At 40.1% G+C, this 19,770-nt stretch overlaps 1 protein-coding gene across 12 annotated transcripts in view; it reads right to left on the reverse strand.

Moving 5' to 3' along the window:
- Window positions 1-19,770, reverse strand: part of CAST (calpastatin) — a 114,201-nt gene that overhangs the window by 61,123 nt on the left and 33,308 nt on the right. For 10 of the 12 annotated variants that reach the window (XM_033179056.1, XM_033179060.1, XM_033179059.1 and 7 more), the window contains one exon: window positions 17,458-17,529. In XM_033179056.1, the coding sequence (XP_033034947.1) occupies window positions 17,458-17,529 (72 nt within the window). Of the gene's footprint in view, window positions 1-8,171; window positions 8,322-17,457; window positions 17,530-19,770 lie in introns of those variants that run through there. The other 2 variants (XR_004429724.1, XM_033179064.1) reach the window with 1 other exon arrangement.

A 19,770-nucleotide genomic window follows, 5' to 3' on the forward strand; every position in this document is an offset into this window, starting at 1 on the left:
TTTATATTTTTAGTAGAGATGGGGTTTTATCATATTGGTCAGGCTGGTCTCAAACTCCTGACCTCAGGTGATCCACCTGCCTCAGCCTCCCATAGTGCTTGGATTTACAGGTGTGAGCCACCATGCCCAGCCTGAGCACTAGTTTGAGAAGTTACACATATCATATTAATCTTGCTTATCTTCCTCAAAGAAAAGAACCTGCAATATTATTTTACACTGTGGCATTTTCTTTGGACTCAAATGCATGGTTGGTTTAGGTCCACGTTCCAGTCAAATAAAGAGGAATCTTAATAGCAAGAGCACATACTTGTAACAACCCTGACAGATTAAGAGCTTATCTAAAGCATATATGGTTATTGATGATATGATTATGGTATAAGAACGAGAAATTCTGGCCAGTCACAGTGGCTCACACCTGTAATCCGAGCACTCTGGGAGGCCGAGGCGGGTGGATCATCAGGTCAGGAGATGGTGACCTTCCTGGCTAACACAGTGAAACCCCATCTCTACTAAAAATACAAAATGCACCTGTAGTCCCAGTTACTCGGGAGGCTGAGACAGGAGAATCACTTGAACCCAGGAGGCAGAGGTTGCAATGAGCCAAGATCACACCACTGCACTCCAGCTGGGTGACAGAGTGAGACTCCTTCTCAAAAAAAAAAATGAGAAATTCTGAGCTCTGCTGAACAATCATCCCAGAAGCCTTTCTACTTCCTTCCATAGGGCATTCATTCCTTAGGTGTAAACCAAACAGACAGCAGTTTTTGCAGTGGCTCTGTGAAAGGACCACCATTTTCTACAGTCTATTGTTGTACATTAGTGCTTTACTCCTGGTGACAATCTCTGTCTCTTCACACTTACATTGGTTAAAAGAAAGGATCACATAAGATATTAGGATAAATTTGCAAAATGACTCTTCAAAATTACCTTCCAGCCAGCTTAAAATAAGATATTTGATGCTAATATTGCTATCCCAGGTTACTGAAGAACCTAAATGTTCCCTAAAAAGACTGGGACAAAGGCATACCTGCTTGTCCTGAAGTACCTCAAGAATACTTGTCCTCTTTAGTCTTATGTCCCTAAACCCCAGGAACACTGATACTTGTGACTTTCTGTTTCTCTGTAGCCCACGTCCTTTCTTGCACCACAAGGAAATAGTAGTATGTTGTAGACATTATCAATCCCAATATTGCTATCATTTTATAGGCAGATATTCTGGAACTAATATTAGGGGAACCCCTAATGTTGTACACATTATACACCCAGTATACAGCTTGGCTGTCAGGGTATTTTTAAAAACAGGATGCCATTTTCAAATGGTCAAGTAATTAAATTTTCAGAAAATAATATATGTCTATTTCTGTAGATCAGGAGTCTAAAAAGCAAATGAAAACATGTATAGGGTGATGTGAATATCATCAGACCATTATGAAGATCAGGCCAGTATGAATATCATAAGGCCAGTATGACGATAAGATAAGCATGTGACAAGCTAGTACATGTATTCCCCAACTTAAAGGCTTTCAAACATTTTAAACACGTAGTTCAGGTCTAACAAAATTAGTCTGTGTTCTAATAAAAGAACCCCCTTTTGTTCCAGGCATGAAAATACTGAATAAAATTTAACATAAAAAATACAATACATAGGTAAGCTTTAAAGAAGAGAAATTCCCAAGTAACCTAAAGGGGAGTGAACTCTTAAGTCCTCTGGTGAGCAAGGCTGAGAGAGAATGACTCACGGGGATATCAGAAACAGATATAACAGCTGGGAAGTAGGAACTGAATTCTCTAAATGAGAAAGGAATCCTGGCTACAGGCCCTGTGCTGAGTTACTAGTTTAAAGCCAGGAGCTACTCAGAACTGATCATCCACAAACATAAGCCTTGACAACTGCCCACCTGTCCAGAACAATAGCAAGAAAGCTTTCTTTCTGGCTGGAGCCATGAGTGTAAAAATGCACAACGCATGAGAAAAATAAATTCCAAACTTGTGACACTGGGCACTCGAGGACCAAATTTATTCCTGTAGAGTGGAAGCACCAAGCCACGATATTAATGCCGTTGCAATCTGAATGACCACAGGCAGCGACATACTAAAAACCACTTGGTAGAGGCAGATCTACAACATAGGGGAAAAGGACCCTCATGGAAAACAATCTTCATTGAAGATGAATTTCAAGCCACATTTTTAAAACCTAATCAGGAAGTAAAATAGCATGTGGGAGAGTCAGTGTTACAAATATGGGAGAAATTTTACTTCAAGAATTAAAGACAGGCTGGGTGCAGTGGCTCACACCTGTAATTTGTCTATCCTCTTTTGCACCTTGGGTTGAGTAGTGAAGAAAGAAACAGAGGTGAAGAAGGAGGCCAAGGCAGGTGAATCAGTTGAGCCCAGGAATTCAAGACCAGCCTGGGAAACATGATGAAACCCGGTCTCCACCAAAAATACAAAAATGAGCCAGGCATGGTGGCTCTCACCTGTGATCCTAGCTACTTGGGAGGCTGAGAGGTAGGAGGATCACCTGATCCCAGGAGATCAAGGCTTCAGTGAGCTGTGATCATGCCACTGCACTCCAGCCTGAGTGACAGGCCAAGATCCTGTCTCAAAGAAAAAAATAACTAAAACAATAGAAAAGTGGGAAGGAGACTTTTAATAAATTTAAAAAATAAAAGACACAAAAGAAAAAATAAAAAACCCAAATCAAAAATAGGCGAAAATACAAACTATACGTAACTGCATACAGACTTAAGTGACTAGAAGATAGATCTGAGGCCTTTACTCAGAATACAGCACAGAAAAATACAGAGATGGGACACATGAAAGATAAGAATCCTGAGAAACAAAAATGCTAGTTACTGTTTCAGTTCCCTGATGCAGACTCAGCTCTCTAAACCTGACATATCTTTTAGAATAAAATACTATAAAATGATGCATGTCTACAAGCATGAGGCACTGTTTTAAACATATTGTTAGCATGAGAATACTCACATTCAGGGACTCTGATAATTATTAGCCATAGTAATGGAGTCCTGTAAAAGGGTTTCATTTTCCCTACTGGATACAAACACAATTTCCTACATTCACAATAAGGAAAAAGTATACGTAACTGAAAAATGTGTAAGTGATTCTATTCCCTGCTACCTTCCCTGGCCACTCTGTTAGTGTAGTTAATAAAGAAACAGTATGTACAGGAGGCTGAGCTCCTGATTTCTTCGTGGGAACAGCACTCACAGCTCACACTTTCCCCAACAACTCTATCCTAGGCAACTCTGGAGGCCCTGAGGTGTGGCCTAGGTCTTTGACCCTTAAGTCACTTGTGTGGGGAACCTCAGTCCATTATAGAGTTCAGGGAGTATGCTTGCATACTCAGCACTTTAATCTGTTATGGCAACTTTGAGTGAAATGTGAGTGGTCTATGACCTTGCTCAGGCTCCAAACGTGGACCATGAACATCAGTTGGTTTAGTTCATGAAAGACCTTCCCTGTGAAGGTTGATGGGATCATGAGGTCAAGAGATCGAGACCATCTTGACCAACATGGTGAAACCTCGTCTCTACTAAAAATACAAAATTTAGCCAGAAGTGGTGGTGCATGCCTGTAGTCCTGGCTATTCAGGAAGCTCAGGCAGGAGAATTGCTTGAACTCAGGAGGTGGAGGCTGCAGTGAGCCGAGATTGTGCCACTGCACTCCAGCCCAGGTGACACAGCGAGACTCTGTCTCCAAAAAAAAAAAAAAAAAAAAAGTTAACCAAAGTTAACACACTCAATAAAAGCAGACCCAAAATCCTTTTTTCTAACATATAAAATATCTTCCCCAAATAAAGTTAAATGGTAGTTTTTTTTAAAAAAACAGAGTGTTGTAAAAGCATCTGTAGGAAAACGAATGGCAACAAAACAGACCAAATAACAACTTTGAAACCAAGGTGTGCTAACCATTCCTGTGAGAGGAACCAGGGAAAATGACAAAAGGTGAGTAAACTGTGTGTGAAGTTTTCCTTCTCTAGCTAAGGAGATGTATTTACCAGGCTGCAGCTGCCAAATAGGAAATTAGAAACTAGATTGAGAAAAATGAGTCATTAGAAAGAATTCAGGGGCAGGTTATTCTGATTGTTGATGAACCTGTCTTTGTACTTTTGCACCTCGGGGTGAGTGGTGAAGAAAGAAACAGAAATGTGAGCAGCAGAAACGCATAACCCTCAGAGCTTGCCTGGAGGACTGACAACGCACACCCAATCAGTTGTGGCAGCTCCAGTTAAACTGTGTAGAGCCCCAGGACAAAATGAAAATCGCAGGTGTTACTGACACCTGATGGAAATCCAGTCTGTTTACAAGGGAAGAGTAGCAAAAACATCTCATCAGAATGTCCTAGAATTAACTAGAGCTCTCAATCCCACAAAAAAGCACATGCAAAGGTGTGCAACAGAAACGGGAGTGTCTCAGGGGAAAGCACGGGAAGAAGAGACTGACTGGGAGCTGGAAGTATTTCACATTTATGAGCAGTCCTGCCTTAACTGACTGTGCCCCACCAGAATAACATCTCAGTCACTAGGATCTGCAGCTGTTGGCATTTTCTGCTTTAGCCTTGCCTCCTGGTTGCAGGTTTCCTTTAAGGAAATCATATTTCTACTGTATATTCCCAGAAAAACAGACTCCCAAGCTTAACCTCAACCCTCTTCCTTTAACCTTTCACTCCGCTTTTACAGCATCGTGATAGCAGTGCCATTTAACACTTTTCACATTGCCCTTTATATTTGTTATGTGGGCCATACCTCTGTATGCCTAGCATCACGTACGGCTGATTGCAGAAACTCCAGAAAAAAAAAGAAAAAAGAAAAAAGAAAGAAAGAAAGAAAAAAGGGTTCCTTGCTCATATTTTTTTTGATTATCCACTCTATAATCTTTAGCCAAAGCACAAATAGATATTAAGCTTCAAAAACTCTACTTGTAAATCCTAGAGAATACAAATGAATATTATTTTATCATTTCTACCTAACCAGGAATAATCTATATTAACATAACAGCATCTTAGGGCTCTCTTCATATTAAGATAAAACTAATCTTTTTTTCAATCCAATAAATATTGAGCAATTACTACGTGGAAGACACGAAGTAGATGCTATGGGGAGTCTGTCTTTAAGGGACTTGTGGAATAGTAAAAGTTTGCATTCTGAGAGATGAAATCACTGTAGCAAAATGAGAATTTAGTGTGATAACTTTTCATGCACTGAAGCTCATTCTTTGAAAAGTGTACATGGCAAGCTGTTCAATATGTCCTGAAAAACAATATAGTGTGGTAGTTCTTATTTTCTTAATCTGTAAAATGAGCATAATAGGAGCATCTACCTCATAGTTACATTATCATCACAGCACATAAGGGCTCCATATGTGCTTAGAATATAGTGTTTTCAGTAAACGTAGCTGTTACTATTAATGTGTTATAGCCACATTAGAACTATTATTAGAACTATTAATACAAATATTAATAATAGAGCTATTAATACTCTTTTCTAATACAGATTATACGAATCTATTCTTTTACTAGAACCTATTACAGTCACCTTTTAATAATCTATTAGTATTGCTTAGGGGAGACAATAGAGTACTATAGCACATGGGTCCAACAATATCACCTTGCTAATGGTATGATTACACAGTTTCTGCCCACATTGCAATGTTCAAATAAACAGATTTACTCAGAAGCCATCAAGTCTTAGGAGATGTAAAGTGGCCTTAAAAATTGGAAATCATGTGGCTGGGTAATTATTTTTATGGTTTTCCATCAAAATGGTATGGCTCAATTCTTTTCTTTCTTTCTTTTCTTTTTTTTTTGACACAGGGTCTCATCGCTGTTTCAGGCTGGAGTGCAGCAGCACAATCACAGCTCACTATAATTTCAACCTCCCAGGCTCAATTGATCCTCCCACCTTAGCCTTCCAAGTAGCTGGGGCCACATAGGTGCATGCCACCATGCCTGTCTAATTTTTAAATTTTTTGTAGAGACAGGGTCTTGCTATGTTGCTCAGGCTGGTCTCAAACTCCTGGCCTCAAGTGATCCTCCCTCCTCAGCCTTCCAAAGTGCTGGGATTACAGGCATTAGCCACCATGCCTAGCCATTTTTAATATCTTTTATCCAATTAAAAAAAATTAGAGGTAGTACCCAACCAAAGTTCATTTAAATGCATGAAAGTGCTTTCGGTTACACTCTGACATTCACTGGGAGCAAAAAGCTCTATCTAATTCAGAATTGTCACCCAAAATGCCAACAGTATGCCTTTTGAGAAACATTAAGATGATATTTTTAAGTCAAGAGCGTCCACAGAGAAAAAATAAAATGCAATGTTTGTGAAAACCTCTTGTAATTTTCTAGTATGCAGATTGCTAATTCAATGTATCAGAAACACTATGCAGTATGTTCTTATGAGGTTAGACACACCTGTACTAAAACAGATATCTCAGATTCGTATGATCTCCAAATTGAGGGAATTACAAAGTATAATGAAAGAGGAGATACAAAGATACATATGAACACAGGAGAACATGGGTTGGGTTATGGAGTTTTTATTTGAATAGGACTGATTAAGATAGTTCATATTTTGAGAAAAAGTAATACGTTTCCACCTAAGAGGCAGTGATCACTTAAAGTCAACTGTGATTATAAACAATGAATAGAAACATAAATACTCAGCTGATTTTAAGAAGTTATTCAAATGAAAAGAAAATGTTTTCTTTTTCTTTTTAGTTTCACTCTTTCAAACTGTTAGTTTACGTACTATCTTTTATGTTTTCATTGCAGGAGAGATGTTATACTCAGTCAATTCTACCAGAAAATAATCAAGGAACCAAAACTCCCCACTAATTCTATATAATCAACTATTCTCATGCATTGGGACTCTTCTTTCAAAGCATCTGAACTGAACCACAGCCAATATGTATACTTGAATGTGCTGCTTCATAAACACTGTTTCACAGTCTACAAGGCATGCTGATTCGTAATAGACACCAGGAGTCCTTGCTACACACACACGGGATCCCTAGTCAGCCCCATTGCTATAGGTGGCTTATTCCTTCTCCATCAGTCTACAGATGTGGCCTTTCCTTGTTCAGCAAGATTTTGCTAAATTTCACTACTTCATTTTAATCCTATACTGCCTCCTAGAACCCAAGCAGCACACCCTCCCCACCATATTCCCAGCAACTCAATATTCCTTTTAGATACTGAAAAACCAGTGCGCAAAAGTCGAATTCATTCATCAGAAAGAAGCAATCTATATTAATATAAGTTCTATTACTGATTAGGAAATAGACTTTCCCCTTTTGAACAGCAGATGCCACTCCTTGTTGAGCTTCCCTGCAATGCAGAGGTTTTTCCCCTGAAAAACATGTGAAACAGCAGGAACTTTCCAGAGCTGCTGATTAAGCAGTTAAAGAGGCCCCAAAGTCCCGATCCTTAGGAAAGCTGCCTAATCTCTCTGCCTCATTTTCTGAAGCTGTACAATGGGAATGAAGAACTTGCCCCCTGTCTGTGTATAAGTGGAGAATGCCGGGTCCCTAACCATACAGAAGAGATAGTTAAATCTCTGTGAAAACACTTCGTATTCTTAAAAGATAGACACAAAGTAACCCTCAGTGATGTTATTCTACAACAGTCTCAGGTTGTGTAAAGGAAATGGAACGAAACAGGTTACAACACTTGCCACGCCACACCCAGCATATATCAGGTACACAGAAAGGTCAGAGTGAGCTCACGCTCTAAAACGGAGGTCATCACAGGGTGGCGGCAGGGTTGGGGAGGAGGAGGGCTAGCTCCAATCCTACAGATAAAGGTGCCAAACCAAACTGACACAGCTACTGCTTTCCTTCTTTCGGCACTTGTCCCAGGCCACACAAATCCCGTTTTGTAACCCTACGCGTCCGGTCACCAGATACATTCCCGGAGGAAGGGGCAGTAACGGTGTTACCGACAGGGAGGAGGAGTCGCCAAGAAACACAGTTAAACTCAGAACGCACAGTATTGCCTGGGTCGCGATAGTAGGAAGAGCGCACGTCCAGAGCCTGGGGAGTCCGCGGCAGGGTCCAGGCCCCGGACACGCAGGCCCGGACGCTGGGGGACACAAACCGCTCGACCCAGGAGCACGCGCGGCCTGGAGCAAAGCGGCGGAAGACAGTACTCACTCTGCGTGGACTCAAGACCCTGGAAACCTCGGCTTGGTTTTCAGGAGGTCTGCATTCCTGGCTGGACACGGCTCCCACGGTTTCCGCTTGGAGCCACAGCCCAGCTCTCTGAGTGCGACGGGGCGGGGCGGGGCGGTCCCGGGAATGCGACCCAGGATGCTCCCCGCCCCCCTGCCCGGCGGCCCCGCCCCAGGAGCCCGGGATGCGTGGGGAGGGAGGTCCCGTTCCGTGGACTCGTCATGCGCCTGGCATCTGGAGACTGGCTCACTCAATAACGCAGCCTGTGATGTGGACCACGTGCTGTGTGGGCTGCGCACCGCCGGCTGATGACAGGTTACCGCTCCCTCGGCTGTCACCCTGTGACTACCAGAATAAGGGAACGACGGTGGGTGCTCTTCGCAAATACGCTCCCCCGAAGACCTCTTTTGAAACTATAAAGTGGATTAATAATGACTACAACCAGGGATTTGCAAATGCAGTTAAAACTGTGTAATGGATTTCTTTAAAGAGTAGTTTAACAGTGAGAATTCTACCGGATTACTTTATATTATATTACAAACTTCAAAATTAATAAGAATAGATTTGAAGCCACTGAATACAATATAAATTCATGAGTCTATACTGATGTAAATAAATGAATGAATAAATAAATAGAGGAGTTAAGCCACTCTTTCATATAGAAGAAGGTCAACTAATAAAGAATGAATGACGGAGTCGGAGAAAATAATTATATAAATTTAAAAAATAAATGAAAAGCCGTACACCAACCACACTATAGGTTCTGAACCCTAAACTTGGGATGTGAATGAAGGAGATGGTGATGGTCACTGTTTGAGGAACAGAGACCTCAGGACAGGCTGGACAGTGCTGTGTTGAGTCATGACAAGTGATGGCCAGTGGCATGAAAAAGGTGAACTCATCCACACAACTTTTTACCCCACCAGGCAGCCAAGGCAAGTAGGGCCCTCTGATGTCCCCTTAAGGGTACTCCTCACAGGCACCTTATTTTTTTTCTTTTATTTCTGTCAAAAATGTAGTGAAATAACAGCCCTTCCAACTTTAAGATTCTAACATTTCCAGAGCAGAACACCTCATCCTTATAACTTTTTTTTTTTTTTGAGATGGGAGTCTTGCTCTGTGGCCCAGACTGGAGTGCAGTCACGTGATAGCTCACTGCAACCTCCGCCTCCTGGGTTCAAGCAATACTCCTGCCTCAGCCTCCTGAGTAGCTGGGATTACAGAGGCGCACCACCACACCTGGCTAATTTTTGTATTTTTAGTAGAGACAGGGTTTCACCATGTTGGCCAGGCTGGTCTCGAACTCCTGACCTGAAGTGATCTGCCCACCTCAGCCTCCCAAAGTGCTGGGATTACAGGCGTGAGCCACCATGCCCGGACTTAGAATTCTTCTTAATGGAAGTATAGCTTATATATCCCTTTTTGTTGTTGTTGTTGATCGTTAGTACTGTTATTCCTTTTTAAAAATAAACTAAAACTCAGCTCATCTAGGTTTCATTGACATTAATTTATCCTGTGACAAAAACAGCACAGGGTGACTAATTTGGGCCACACCCCATAGGGATGGGCCCTGGGCCCCACAGCTTCCAGAGTTAGGCAGCTTAATGATGCCTATCTCTGAATGTATTTCTGTGCTCCTGAAGAGTACAGATGAGTAATCACATGGTTATAAAACAAATTTTCTGGCAGGGCATGGTAGCTCACTCCTGTAATCCCAGCACTTTGGAAGGTCGAGGTGGGTAGATCACTTGAGCTCAGGAGTTCGAGAGCCGCCTGGGCAACATGGTGAAACCCTGTCTCTACTAAAAATACTAAAATTAGCTGTGTGTGATGGTGTGCACCTGTAATTCCAGCTACTCGAGTGGCTTCAGGCAGGATTATCACTTGAACCCGGAAGGTGGAGGCTGCAGTGAGCTGAGATCACACCACTGCACTCCTGCCTGGGCAACAGTGAGACCCTGTCTCAAAAAAAAAAAAAAAGAAAAGAAAAAAGAAAAAAGAAATTCGGAACATTCTTCCACTGTAAGTCAGGTGGAAAGGGGCTCCTTTCCTTAGAGTGAAGGGAAACAATGTTGTTCCACAGCTGTGCTGTGGCCATCACAATCCCTGAGGGTGTCCTTCCTGCCAGTGTGGTTCTCAAATCATCTGCATCTGAAACTCCTGGGAATGCCTATTAAATATATGAAATCCTGGGCTCTTCCCCACCCTGGTGAATCAGAATTTCTTGGCTTGGAACCTGAGAATCTGCATTTTAACCAGATTCTCCAATTGATGTTTAGGTTATGGGTAACCTAAACTACCCACATTCAGCACTATTCAGTCTCCTGGCTACTCAATGTGGTTGCCAAAGCAGTGGCAGCACATCAACTGGAAGCTTGTTAGAAAAGCAGAATCTCATCCTCATCCCAGACTTCCTAAATCAGAATCTTCAATTTTTTTTTTTTTTTTTTTGAGACGGAGTCTCGCTCTGTCGCCCAGACTGGAGTGCAGTGGCCGGATCTCAGCTCACTGCAAGCTCCGCCTAGCGGGCTCATGCCGTTCTCCTGCCTCAGCCTCCCGAGTAGCTGGGACTACAGGTGCCCACCACCTCGCCCGGCTAGTTTTCTGTATTTTTTTAGTAGAGACGGGGTTTCACCATGTTAGCCAGGATGGTCTCGATCTCCTGACCTCGTGATCTGCCCGTCCGGCCTCCCAAAGTGCTGGGACCACAGAGAATCTTCATTTTAATAAAACCCACACTGACTCATTATGTACATTAAAAGGTGAAAATTACTGCTCTGGATCTTATTTCTCAAGCCCTGGTTATTATTTGTACATTACTTACATAATATTTTTTAACCTGCCATAGCTATATAATGTTTACTTAATTTAAAAGAAATAGATTTACTTTAACCTTAAAATCAGCCTCACCATAAATGAAAATAGCCATGGGATTAGGAATTGATATGCTAGTTTACTTTTTATAGCACATTAAAATATAAGCATAATTATTAAAATAAAAATGCTTTCTTGTCTAATACACAGTCATCTCAAAAACGACACATAGTAGGAGAGTACTGTGGGCTGATGCTGGCCCTGAATGTCAGTATACCCTCCACAGTACCTGAAGAGTTAACCCAAACCCTCACTCCTATTATGGATGAGAAAGTAAGAACCTGGGAAGAGAGCTGTGTTGCCAAAGTTAGCGCAGCTATGTATGGCAGACCCAGGACCCAAATCACAAAAGTATTTATCTGATAGGTGCTTATTCCTTCATAGATCTCCTCCTGTCTAGGCTGGGAGGAAAGTTGTTTGTACTTTATTCTGTTTGAAAGGCCTAATGTTGCTGAATAGTCTATCATCTATAGTTTTCCTCCTATTCTATTAGGTAATTCTCTTGTTTTCCTTTCTGTCATGGATAGCTGTCTTTCAGCAGGAGGCCACACATTTGAAAACCCTCACCACATATTGATAATTTCCCACCTCATCAGTCCATGCCTTCCCAAAGCAGGATCCAGAAAACTCACACCCCTAGATTCTCTTGGAGCAGGGTGAAGGCATGTGATTTACACTTGCCAATCAGATGTGCCAAACAAGAATGAGCCTGGAGGTGAGCAACGTATGCAGGCTGTTGCCCACCAGGAAATCCACGTTATAATAGGGAGTTTGAGTCTTCTGCATTGTTAGTGGCAGAGTTCTGGCACCCAGTCCTACATGTGACAGGAGCTGAGCTGTGGTGGTAGCAGGAGAAAGCCTGATAGTGTTACTGTGCATTGTTCCCGCTGTAAAGCTTTAGATTTCTTCTGCTGTACTCTCCTGGATTTCTCTACCAGCTACGCCCTGTTCCTTAAGAAATTCCTTTTTGGCTTAGTCAGAGTGGGTTCTAATTGGAACTAACAACTTTAACCAGTACATCTGCTTAATAGCATGGTCTTCTACAGAGACATTCCTAATGCAATTTGAACCTCGGTTTCCTCACCTGCACAGTCAGGTTGGTGAAATAGAAGTTGTCTGACAAGTCTTCCAGAAATAAAATTGCATGACTGGTTATGGATCACAACTATTTTCATATAGGCTTTAGTAAGGGTCTGTATAATTTCTGCAGCCTCATCTTCACTACTGATTTACCAAAAACTAAATTTTATGAACTAAATATTTTATAATAATTATTTTGAATTAGAAATATTTACATCACTTAAGAGCATTAGATCTTTGAAACCCAAAACTGCATAGCACAAGGGATATCATTTGAGGGCACAAATCCGCATTCTGTAAGAATTCTCATAAAACAGTTCTACAATATATAGAAACCATTCTCTAATGCATAGCTTACACATATGCTTCAAATTAAGCACTAACTTTTTAAGACTTTAAAGTTTTATTAATAATTGTAAAATTATCACTTATTTTAAATTTCAAATTAACTATTTCCAGAATCAAGAAAACTAGCACTAGTTCTCACTCCCAATTCTATCTATTCTGTCACGCCTTTACAGAATATGTTGGGAGAATATTATTCTGCTTATGTGTGACATGATAACTGTGCAATAAAAGGCTTCAAGTTATGCTATTACCCCCAGCTTTTCTAAATGATCCATGGGTATGTAATTTCTTAAGGGATAATGCTATGAGTTACAACCATTCCAATCTGGCATCAAAAGAAGAAATAAGCAATTACATTTCTTCAAAACTTTGTAAAAGTCAAAAATATGAGAATGAAAGGGGTGAAGAATCAAACCCTGGAGAACTCACATTCAGGAAACTGGCAAAGGAAAGTGAGTCAGAAAAGCATGGTGAGAAAGAGAAACAGGAGACATAAGAATGGAAATGGGAGAGGATGGTGTTTTTAAAGCAAAACAAAGAATTTCAAGTTTGCTGTTAAATACTAAAGCAATAAACATGTGGCTAAATTATCTCTACTTCCAGTTATGCTCTGCCCCTCCCAGCTCTTAAGATAGAACAGGGTTTGTGGAGAGATGTTCAAATTCTTTATAACTATCCCATCTCAGAAAAATAGGGTAACTTCCACGTTAAAAAAAAAAAAAAAAAATTGAAAGGGTTTGATTCTTATGATTATGGTCAAGAAAAAACTGGGTGTGGTTTTCCACAGTGTACTAAACCTTCAGAAGTTTAGATAACAGCAAGTCTGGGAACATTTACAAATAACTCACTAAATCTCATTGGGTGGGTGTTTTGTTAATGAGGTGTATCATTTTTAGAGGCATAATTTAAGTGTACGCTAAATACAAGTCCTAATAACAATAAAAGTTAATCTTTTTTAGTTAGAGAATCTCTTATTTGGAGACCTGGAAACAACAGAATATGAAGACTAACAAGATCAATCATAGGAGAGGTCCATTTCCCCAGCAACTACTAAATGCCAGGGCCAGGCCTAAGTGTTAGTATTTATTTTCTTTCATTTAAGCCTCTCAACAGCTCTGACAAGAGAAGTCCAACCCTCATTTTACAGATGAAGAAACTGAAGCTCAGTGGGGCTGGACAAATAAGAGTGGCAAAGAGGAAATCCAAACTCGTATTTGTTTGTGTAAGCAACTGTCTCTCACCCAGTGACCATCAATGAATGCTGTGGTGTCTCCAGCAGCAGTAAAGAATGGCTAATTAATTTTCGTATAAGGAGTAAGGAAAGGATCCAGTTTCAGCTTTCTACTTATGGCTAGCCAATTTTCCCAGCACCATTTATTAAATAGGGAATCCTCTCCCCATTTCTTGTTTCTCTCAGGTTTGTCAAAGATCAGATGGCTGTAGATGTGTGGTATTATTTCTGAGGGCTCTGTTCTGTTCCATTAGTCTACATCTCTGCTTTGGTACCAGTACTATGCTGTTTTGGTTACTGTAGCCTTGTAGTACAGTTTGAAGTCAGGTAGCCTGATGCCTCCAGCTTTGTTCTTTTGACTTAGGACTGTCTTGGCAATGCGGGGTCTTTTTTGGTTCCATATGAACTTTAAAGCAGTTTTTTCCAATTCTGTGAAGAAAGTCATTGGTAGCTTAATGGGGATGGCATTGAATCTATAGATTACTTTGGGCATTATGGCCATTTTCATGATATTGATTCTTCCTATCCATGAGCATGGAATGTTCTTCCATTTGTTTGTGTCCTCTTTTATTTCACTGAGCAGTGGTTTGTAGTTCTCCTTGAAGAGGTCCTTTACATCCCTTGTAAGTTAGATTCCTAGGTATTTTATTCTCTTTGAAGCAATTGTGAATGGAAGTTCATTCATGATTTGGCTCTCTGTTTGTCTGTTACTGGTGTATAAGAATGCTTGTGATTTTTGCACATTAATTTTGTATCCTGAGACTTTGCTGAATTAGATTAGCAAAGTCTCAGGATTTTGGATTAGAGACTTAAATGTTAGACCTAAAACCATAAAAATCCTAGAAGAAAATCTAGGTAGTACCATTCAGGACATAGGCATGGGCAAGGACTTCAAGTCTAAAACACCAAAAGCAATGGTAACAAAAGCCATAATTGACAAATGGGATCTCATTAAACTAAAGAGCTTCTGCACAGCAAAAGAAACTACCATCAGAGTGAACAGGCAACCTACAGAATGGGAGAAAATTTTTGCAATCTACTCATCTGACAAAGGGCTAATATCCAGAACCTACAAAGAACTCAAATAAATTTACGAGAAAAAAACAAACAACCCCATCAAAAAGTGGGCAAAGGATATGAACAGACATTTCTCAAAAGAAGACATGCATACAGCCAACAGGCACATGAAAAAATGCTCGTCATCACTGGCCATCAGAGAAATGCAAATCAAAACCACAATGAGATACCATCTCACACCAGTTAGAATGGCAATCATTCAAAAGTCAGGAAACAACAAGTGCTGGAGAGGATGTGGAGAAATAGGAACACTTTTACACTGTTGGTGGGATTGTAAACTGGTTCAACCATTGTGGAAAACAGTATGGCGATTCCTCAAGGATCTAGAACTAGAAATACCATATGACCCAGCCATCCCATTACTGGGTATATACCCAAAGGATTATAAATCATGCTGCTATAAAGACACATGCACACGTATGTTTATTGCGGCACTATTCACAATAGCAAAGACTTGGAATCAACCCACATGTCCATCAGTGACAGACTGGATTAAGAAAATGTGGCACATATACACCATGGAATACTATGCAGCCATAAAAAAGGATGAGTTTCTGTCCTTTGTAGGGACGTGGATGCAGCTGGAAACCATCATTCTCAGCAAACTATCACAAGAACAGAAAACCAAACACCGCATGTTCTCACTTATAGGTGGGAATTGAACAATGAGATCACTTGGACTGGGGAAGGGGAACATCACACACTGGGGCCTATTATGGGGAGGGGGGAGGGGGAGGGATGGCACTGGGAGTTATACCTGATGTAAATGACGAGTTGATGGGTGCTGACAAGTTGATGGGTGCAGCACACCAACATGGCACAAGTATACATATGTAACAAACCTGCACATTGTGCACATGTACCCTAGAACTTAAAGTATTAAAAAAAAAAGAATGGCTAAAAAAGAGCAGACCTCAGTTTTGAATTTATGTTGGTTCCAAATGTTAATTAACTCCTGGTATTTACAATTCATGGTCTTTCAATGATTTTTATATTTTTATTGACTGGTAGAAGAGAGCTTTGAAAAGGTCGTTAAAAGGCACGGGTCTTAAAGTGACATGGTATTTAGCATTAGAGGGACTGGCCTCTTCTCACTTCTCAGCTGATTATTGGTTTGGGCACCATCAGGGACTTGGAGAACAGTCAGAACTCTGAGTGACACTAAAATACTAACTCTTCATTGAGCAAGTGACATCTATGAGAAAGTCTTACTTTCTTAAGATAGCCACCAGTTTTAAAGAAAAAAAAAAAACCTTATGTTAAATAGTTGTATAGATAGTCCTGAAACATAGGTTGAGGTTTTAGATAATCTTGGACATACTAAAAGACCACAAAGTTGAAATGGGCTGAATATAACAACTTTTTTTTTCTTTTTTTTTTTTTTTTGAGACAGAGTCTTGCTTTGTTACAAGGTTGGAGTGCAGTGGTGTGATCTCAGCTCACTGCAACCTCCACCTCCCGGTTCAAGCCATTCTCCTGCCTCAGCCTCCCAAGTAGCTGGGACTAAAGGTGCGTGCCACCATGTACCACACCCAGCTAACTTTTGTATTTTTAGTAGAGATGGGGTTTCACCATCTTGGCCAGGCTGGTCTTAAACTTCTGACCTTGTGATCTGCCCTCCTTGGCCTCCCAAAATAATTTTATTTATCAAAAACTACTAGCTAATATTATAAAATTATACTTTCTTTTTATTTTTGAGACCAAGTCTTGTTCTGTTGCCCAGGCTGGAGTGCAGTGGCACTATCACAGTTCACGGCAGCCTTGACCTCCTAGACCCAAGTGATCCTCCCACTTCTGCCATCTGAGTAGCTGGGACTACAGGCACGCACCACCAAGCCTGGCTAATTTTTAATATTTTATTATTTTATTTTTTTTTATAGAGACAGGGTCTTACTATGCTGCTCAAGCTGGTCACGAACTCCTGGGCTCAAGTGATCCTCCTGGTGATCCTCCTGCCTCAGCCTCCCAAAGTGCTGGGATTACAGGCATGAGCCACTGTGCCTGGCCATTTTCTTGTGTTGAAAGGTGAGGTTTCAGTGATTTTTATAAGTTGCAAAACTTTGAAAGGTTATATTACCAAAAATTGCTCAGATGGAGCTTATGAGACCCAGCACTGTCAAAGACCTCTTGACAGGAAACCTGGGTTCAAGCCCTATCTCCATCTTACTGGTGTTGTGAGCTTGTCAAGGTTATTTAACCTCGTTGAGCTCTGGTTTCCTCAGTTATAGAGGAATAAGAAGAAGATTGTGAGGGGATTACGTGATATAATTACATAAAGCACTTAGCAGCGCGCCTGCTGTGGTTAATGCCCATGAGAAGGATTTGAATTATTTTCTAAAGTGGGAGGACTATGTTTTCACTCACAGTATGCGCAAAAGTTTAATATTATCTACAGATAGTCATGATAATAATTAATATTTATTTAATGCTTATTATTATATGCCAAGAAGATTTATACAATAAATGCTTTTACTAGGTTTTAAATCATTCACATCATTATTAAGAAATTATATTCTCTCTTCCAGCACAGAAATGATACTTTGTTCAAAAACCTTCAGTGGGATCTGGACACTGTTTGCCGTTCCTACAGACCACACCCACTAACGATATCCCTGTAGAACACAGTAGGGGACTTTTCGTGTTCAGGAAATCACTGACCTTGGTGGCCGAGGCTGTTCCACCAGCATAGGTTCTGGAAGATTGACTGCTGCCGAGGCTTGCTGCTTTTTTCTTGAAAATAGAAAATGTTAGTTTCAATGGAGGAAAACACCTTACCAACATAGTCAAATGCAAACTTACACATCAATACAAATATTTTCTCAAGTAACAATCAGATTAATATTTGAAACATACCCAAAATAAACATATGCTTTGAATTTTTCATAACTTTGCCTGGAGATGATATAAATATTGAAATGAAGAGTAAGTTGAATAAGTCTCAATTGTTCAATATTCTTTTTGGAGAACTGCAAAACTCACTGAGGCAGTTCTCATGTACTTCCAAAAACATCACTCACCCTTACAGTGCCATAGAGAGTATACAAGGTTACAATGTCTATGCAGGGTGATTTAGAAATATGTATCAAAGATGCTATTCTACTTGCAAAAATGTGTCTTAGGGAAATAAGAGAAAAAGTATTTTTCTACAAAGATATTCATCACAGTACTATAACCTAAAAAAGATGAAAACAATATAATAATGTTTATTGAGTACTATGGTTTGCCAGGTAATTATTCTATTAGAATAATAAAATAATAGATAATAATAGGATAAAATGCTCCAAGAATAAAGCCTCTTAGAAAATTATTCTAAGTACTCTAAGTATTTTAAATACCATGCATAACAACATAAACCAATATAGACCCAATACTATTGTTATCTCCATTTTATGGGTGAGGGGACTGAGGAATAGAAGGAATAAATTACTTGGCCATGGTCACAGTTAGTAAAAGGCAGGGTGTCTGCTCCAGACCCTAATCTCTTACCTACCTATACTGCCTCCCATAATAGGGGGTTATGTTATGGGACAGCCATAGGATGAAATATCATCTGGTTGTTAAAAATCATGTCTTAGAAGAACACTTCATTAAAAACAAATTATTCATATTTTATACTAAGAAAAGTCAAATTATAAAATAGTATGTATCGTATGATCCTTTAAAGTCATATGAGGTTATTTTCTGATGGTGTGAAGAGTAATTTTTAAAAAATCCTTCCTGGGCTTTTTTGTGTTTTCTTACATACCTATTTTAATTGAGAAAAAGAAAATAAATGGGGGAAAAAGGAAAAGTAAAATACACAGTTGCTTTCTCAACAAGAGCTTCATATCCTGAATCTCTTTCTTATGAATATCTATATTCCAAAGAAGCAAGCATATAATTTTTTTTTTTTTTTTTTTTTGAGACAGAGTCTTGCTCTGTCGCCCAGGCTAGAGTGCAGTGGTGCGATCTTGGCTCACTGCAACCTCCGCCTCCTGGGTTCAAGCGATTCTCCTGCCTCAGCCTCCTGAGTAGCTGGGATTACAGGCACGTGCCACCACACCCACCTAATTTTTTGTATATTTAGTACAGACAGGGTTTCACTGTGTTAGCCAGAATGGTCTCGATCTCCCGATCTTGTGATCCGCCTGCCTCAACCTCCCAAAGTGCTGGGATTACAGGCGTGAGCCCTGCGCCCGGCCAAGTATAAAGCTTTATAATGTAAAATGGGGATACGCTCCAAGGTCTATAAAGTATGAATAACATACTGTAAATATTGAATACACAAGGTAAGATAATATATAAATTAGCCAGCATATAACACGTTAAAGTGTTCTATATCTATGCAATAAATATCTTATATGTATAATTGAGAATAATTTGGTTTCATTCTTTAATATTTAGAAGAAATATTGAGCCAAATTTATATTTTCTAATTTATTGGAAATGCATGCCATGGAAGTTTGAACTGAAGTCTTCTTTCCCTTCTGGGTAAATTTTGCCTTAGCATGCCCCAAACTCAAAACTTAGCTTGCTGTCCTCAAAGCACCATCTCTATGTGTCCACTCACCAGCCACTCAAGGGGCCTCACAGGCATTTGCAGGAGTTCAGGCTCCCAGGCATCATCTGTAGAATAAATAAATAGTCTCTCCCAAGCATACACTTACTGCCATCAACCAAGGAAAGAAAAAACCTAGATACATGTGATAAAAACACAAGAGGCTACTAAGAAGCTAGTGATGCAGGTGTGATATGTGAGATGGTAAAAGGAGGGGATAACCTACATTTTATCCAGATTGCAAGTCTTTTTAAAATTATCACAAATAATAACAAATAGCTTCTGACAACCTTAATGTACAAATGGATTCTGTATAAAAGACTGGACATAAGAAATAAAGACAAGAATACAGCAGTAGCATTATCCATTTCAACTTCATTACCTATCTCAATCTCTCATTTTCCAACAAGGAAACTGAAGGAGGCTAGGTCAGT

The sequence above is a fragment of the Trachypithecus francoisi genome, unplaced genomic scaffold (assembly GCF_009764315.1).
Source record: "Trachypithecus francoisi isolate TF-2019V2 unplaced genomic scaffold, Tfra_2.0 Lachesis_group2, whole genome shotgun sequence".
Classification (NCBI taxonomy): Eukaryota; Metazoa; Chordata; class Mammalia; order Primates; family Cercopithecidae; genus Trachypithecus; species Trachypithecus francoisi.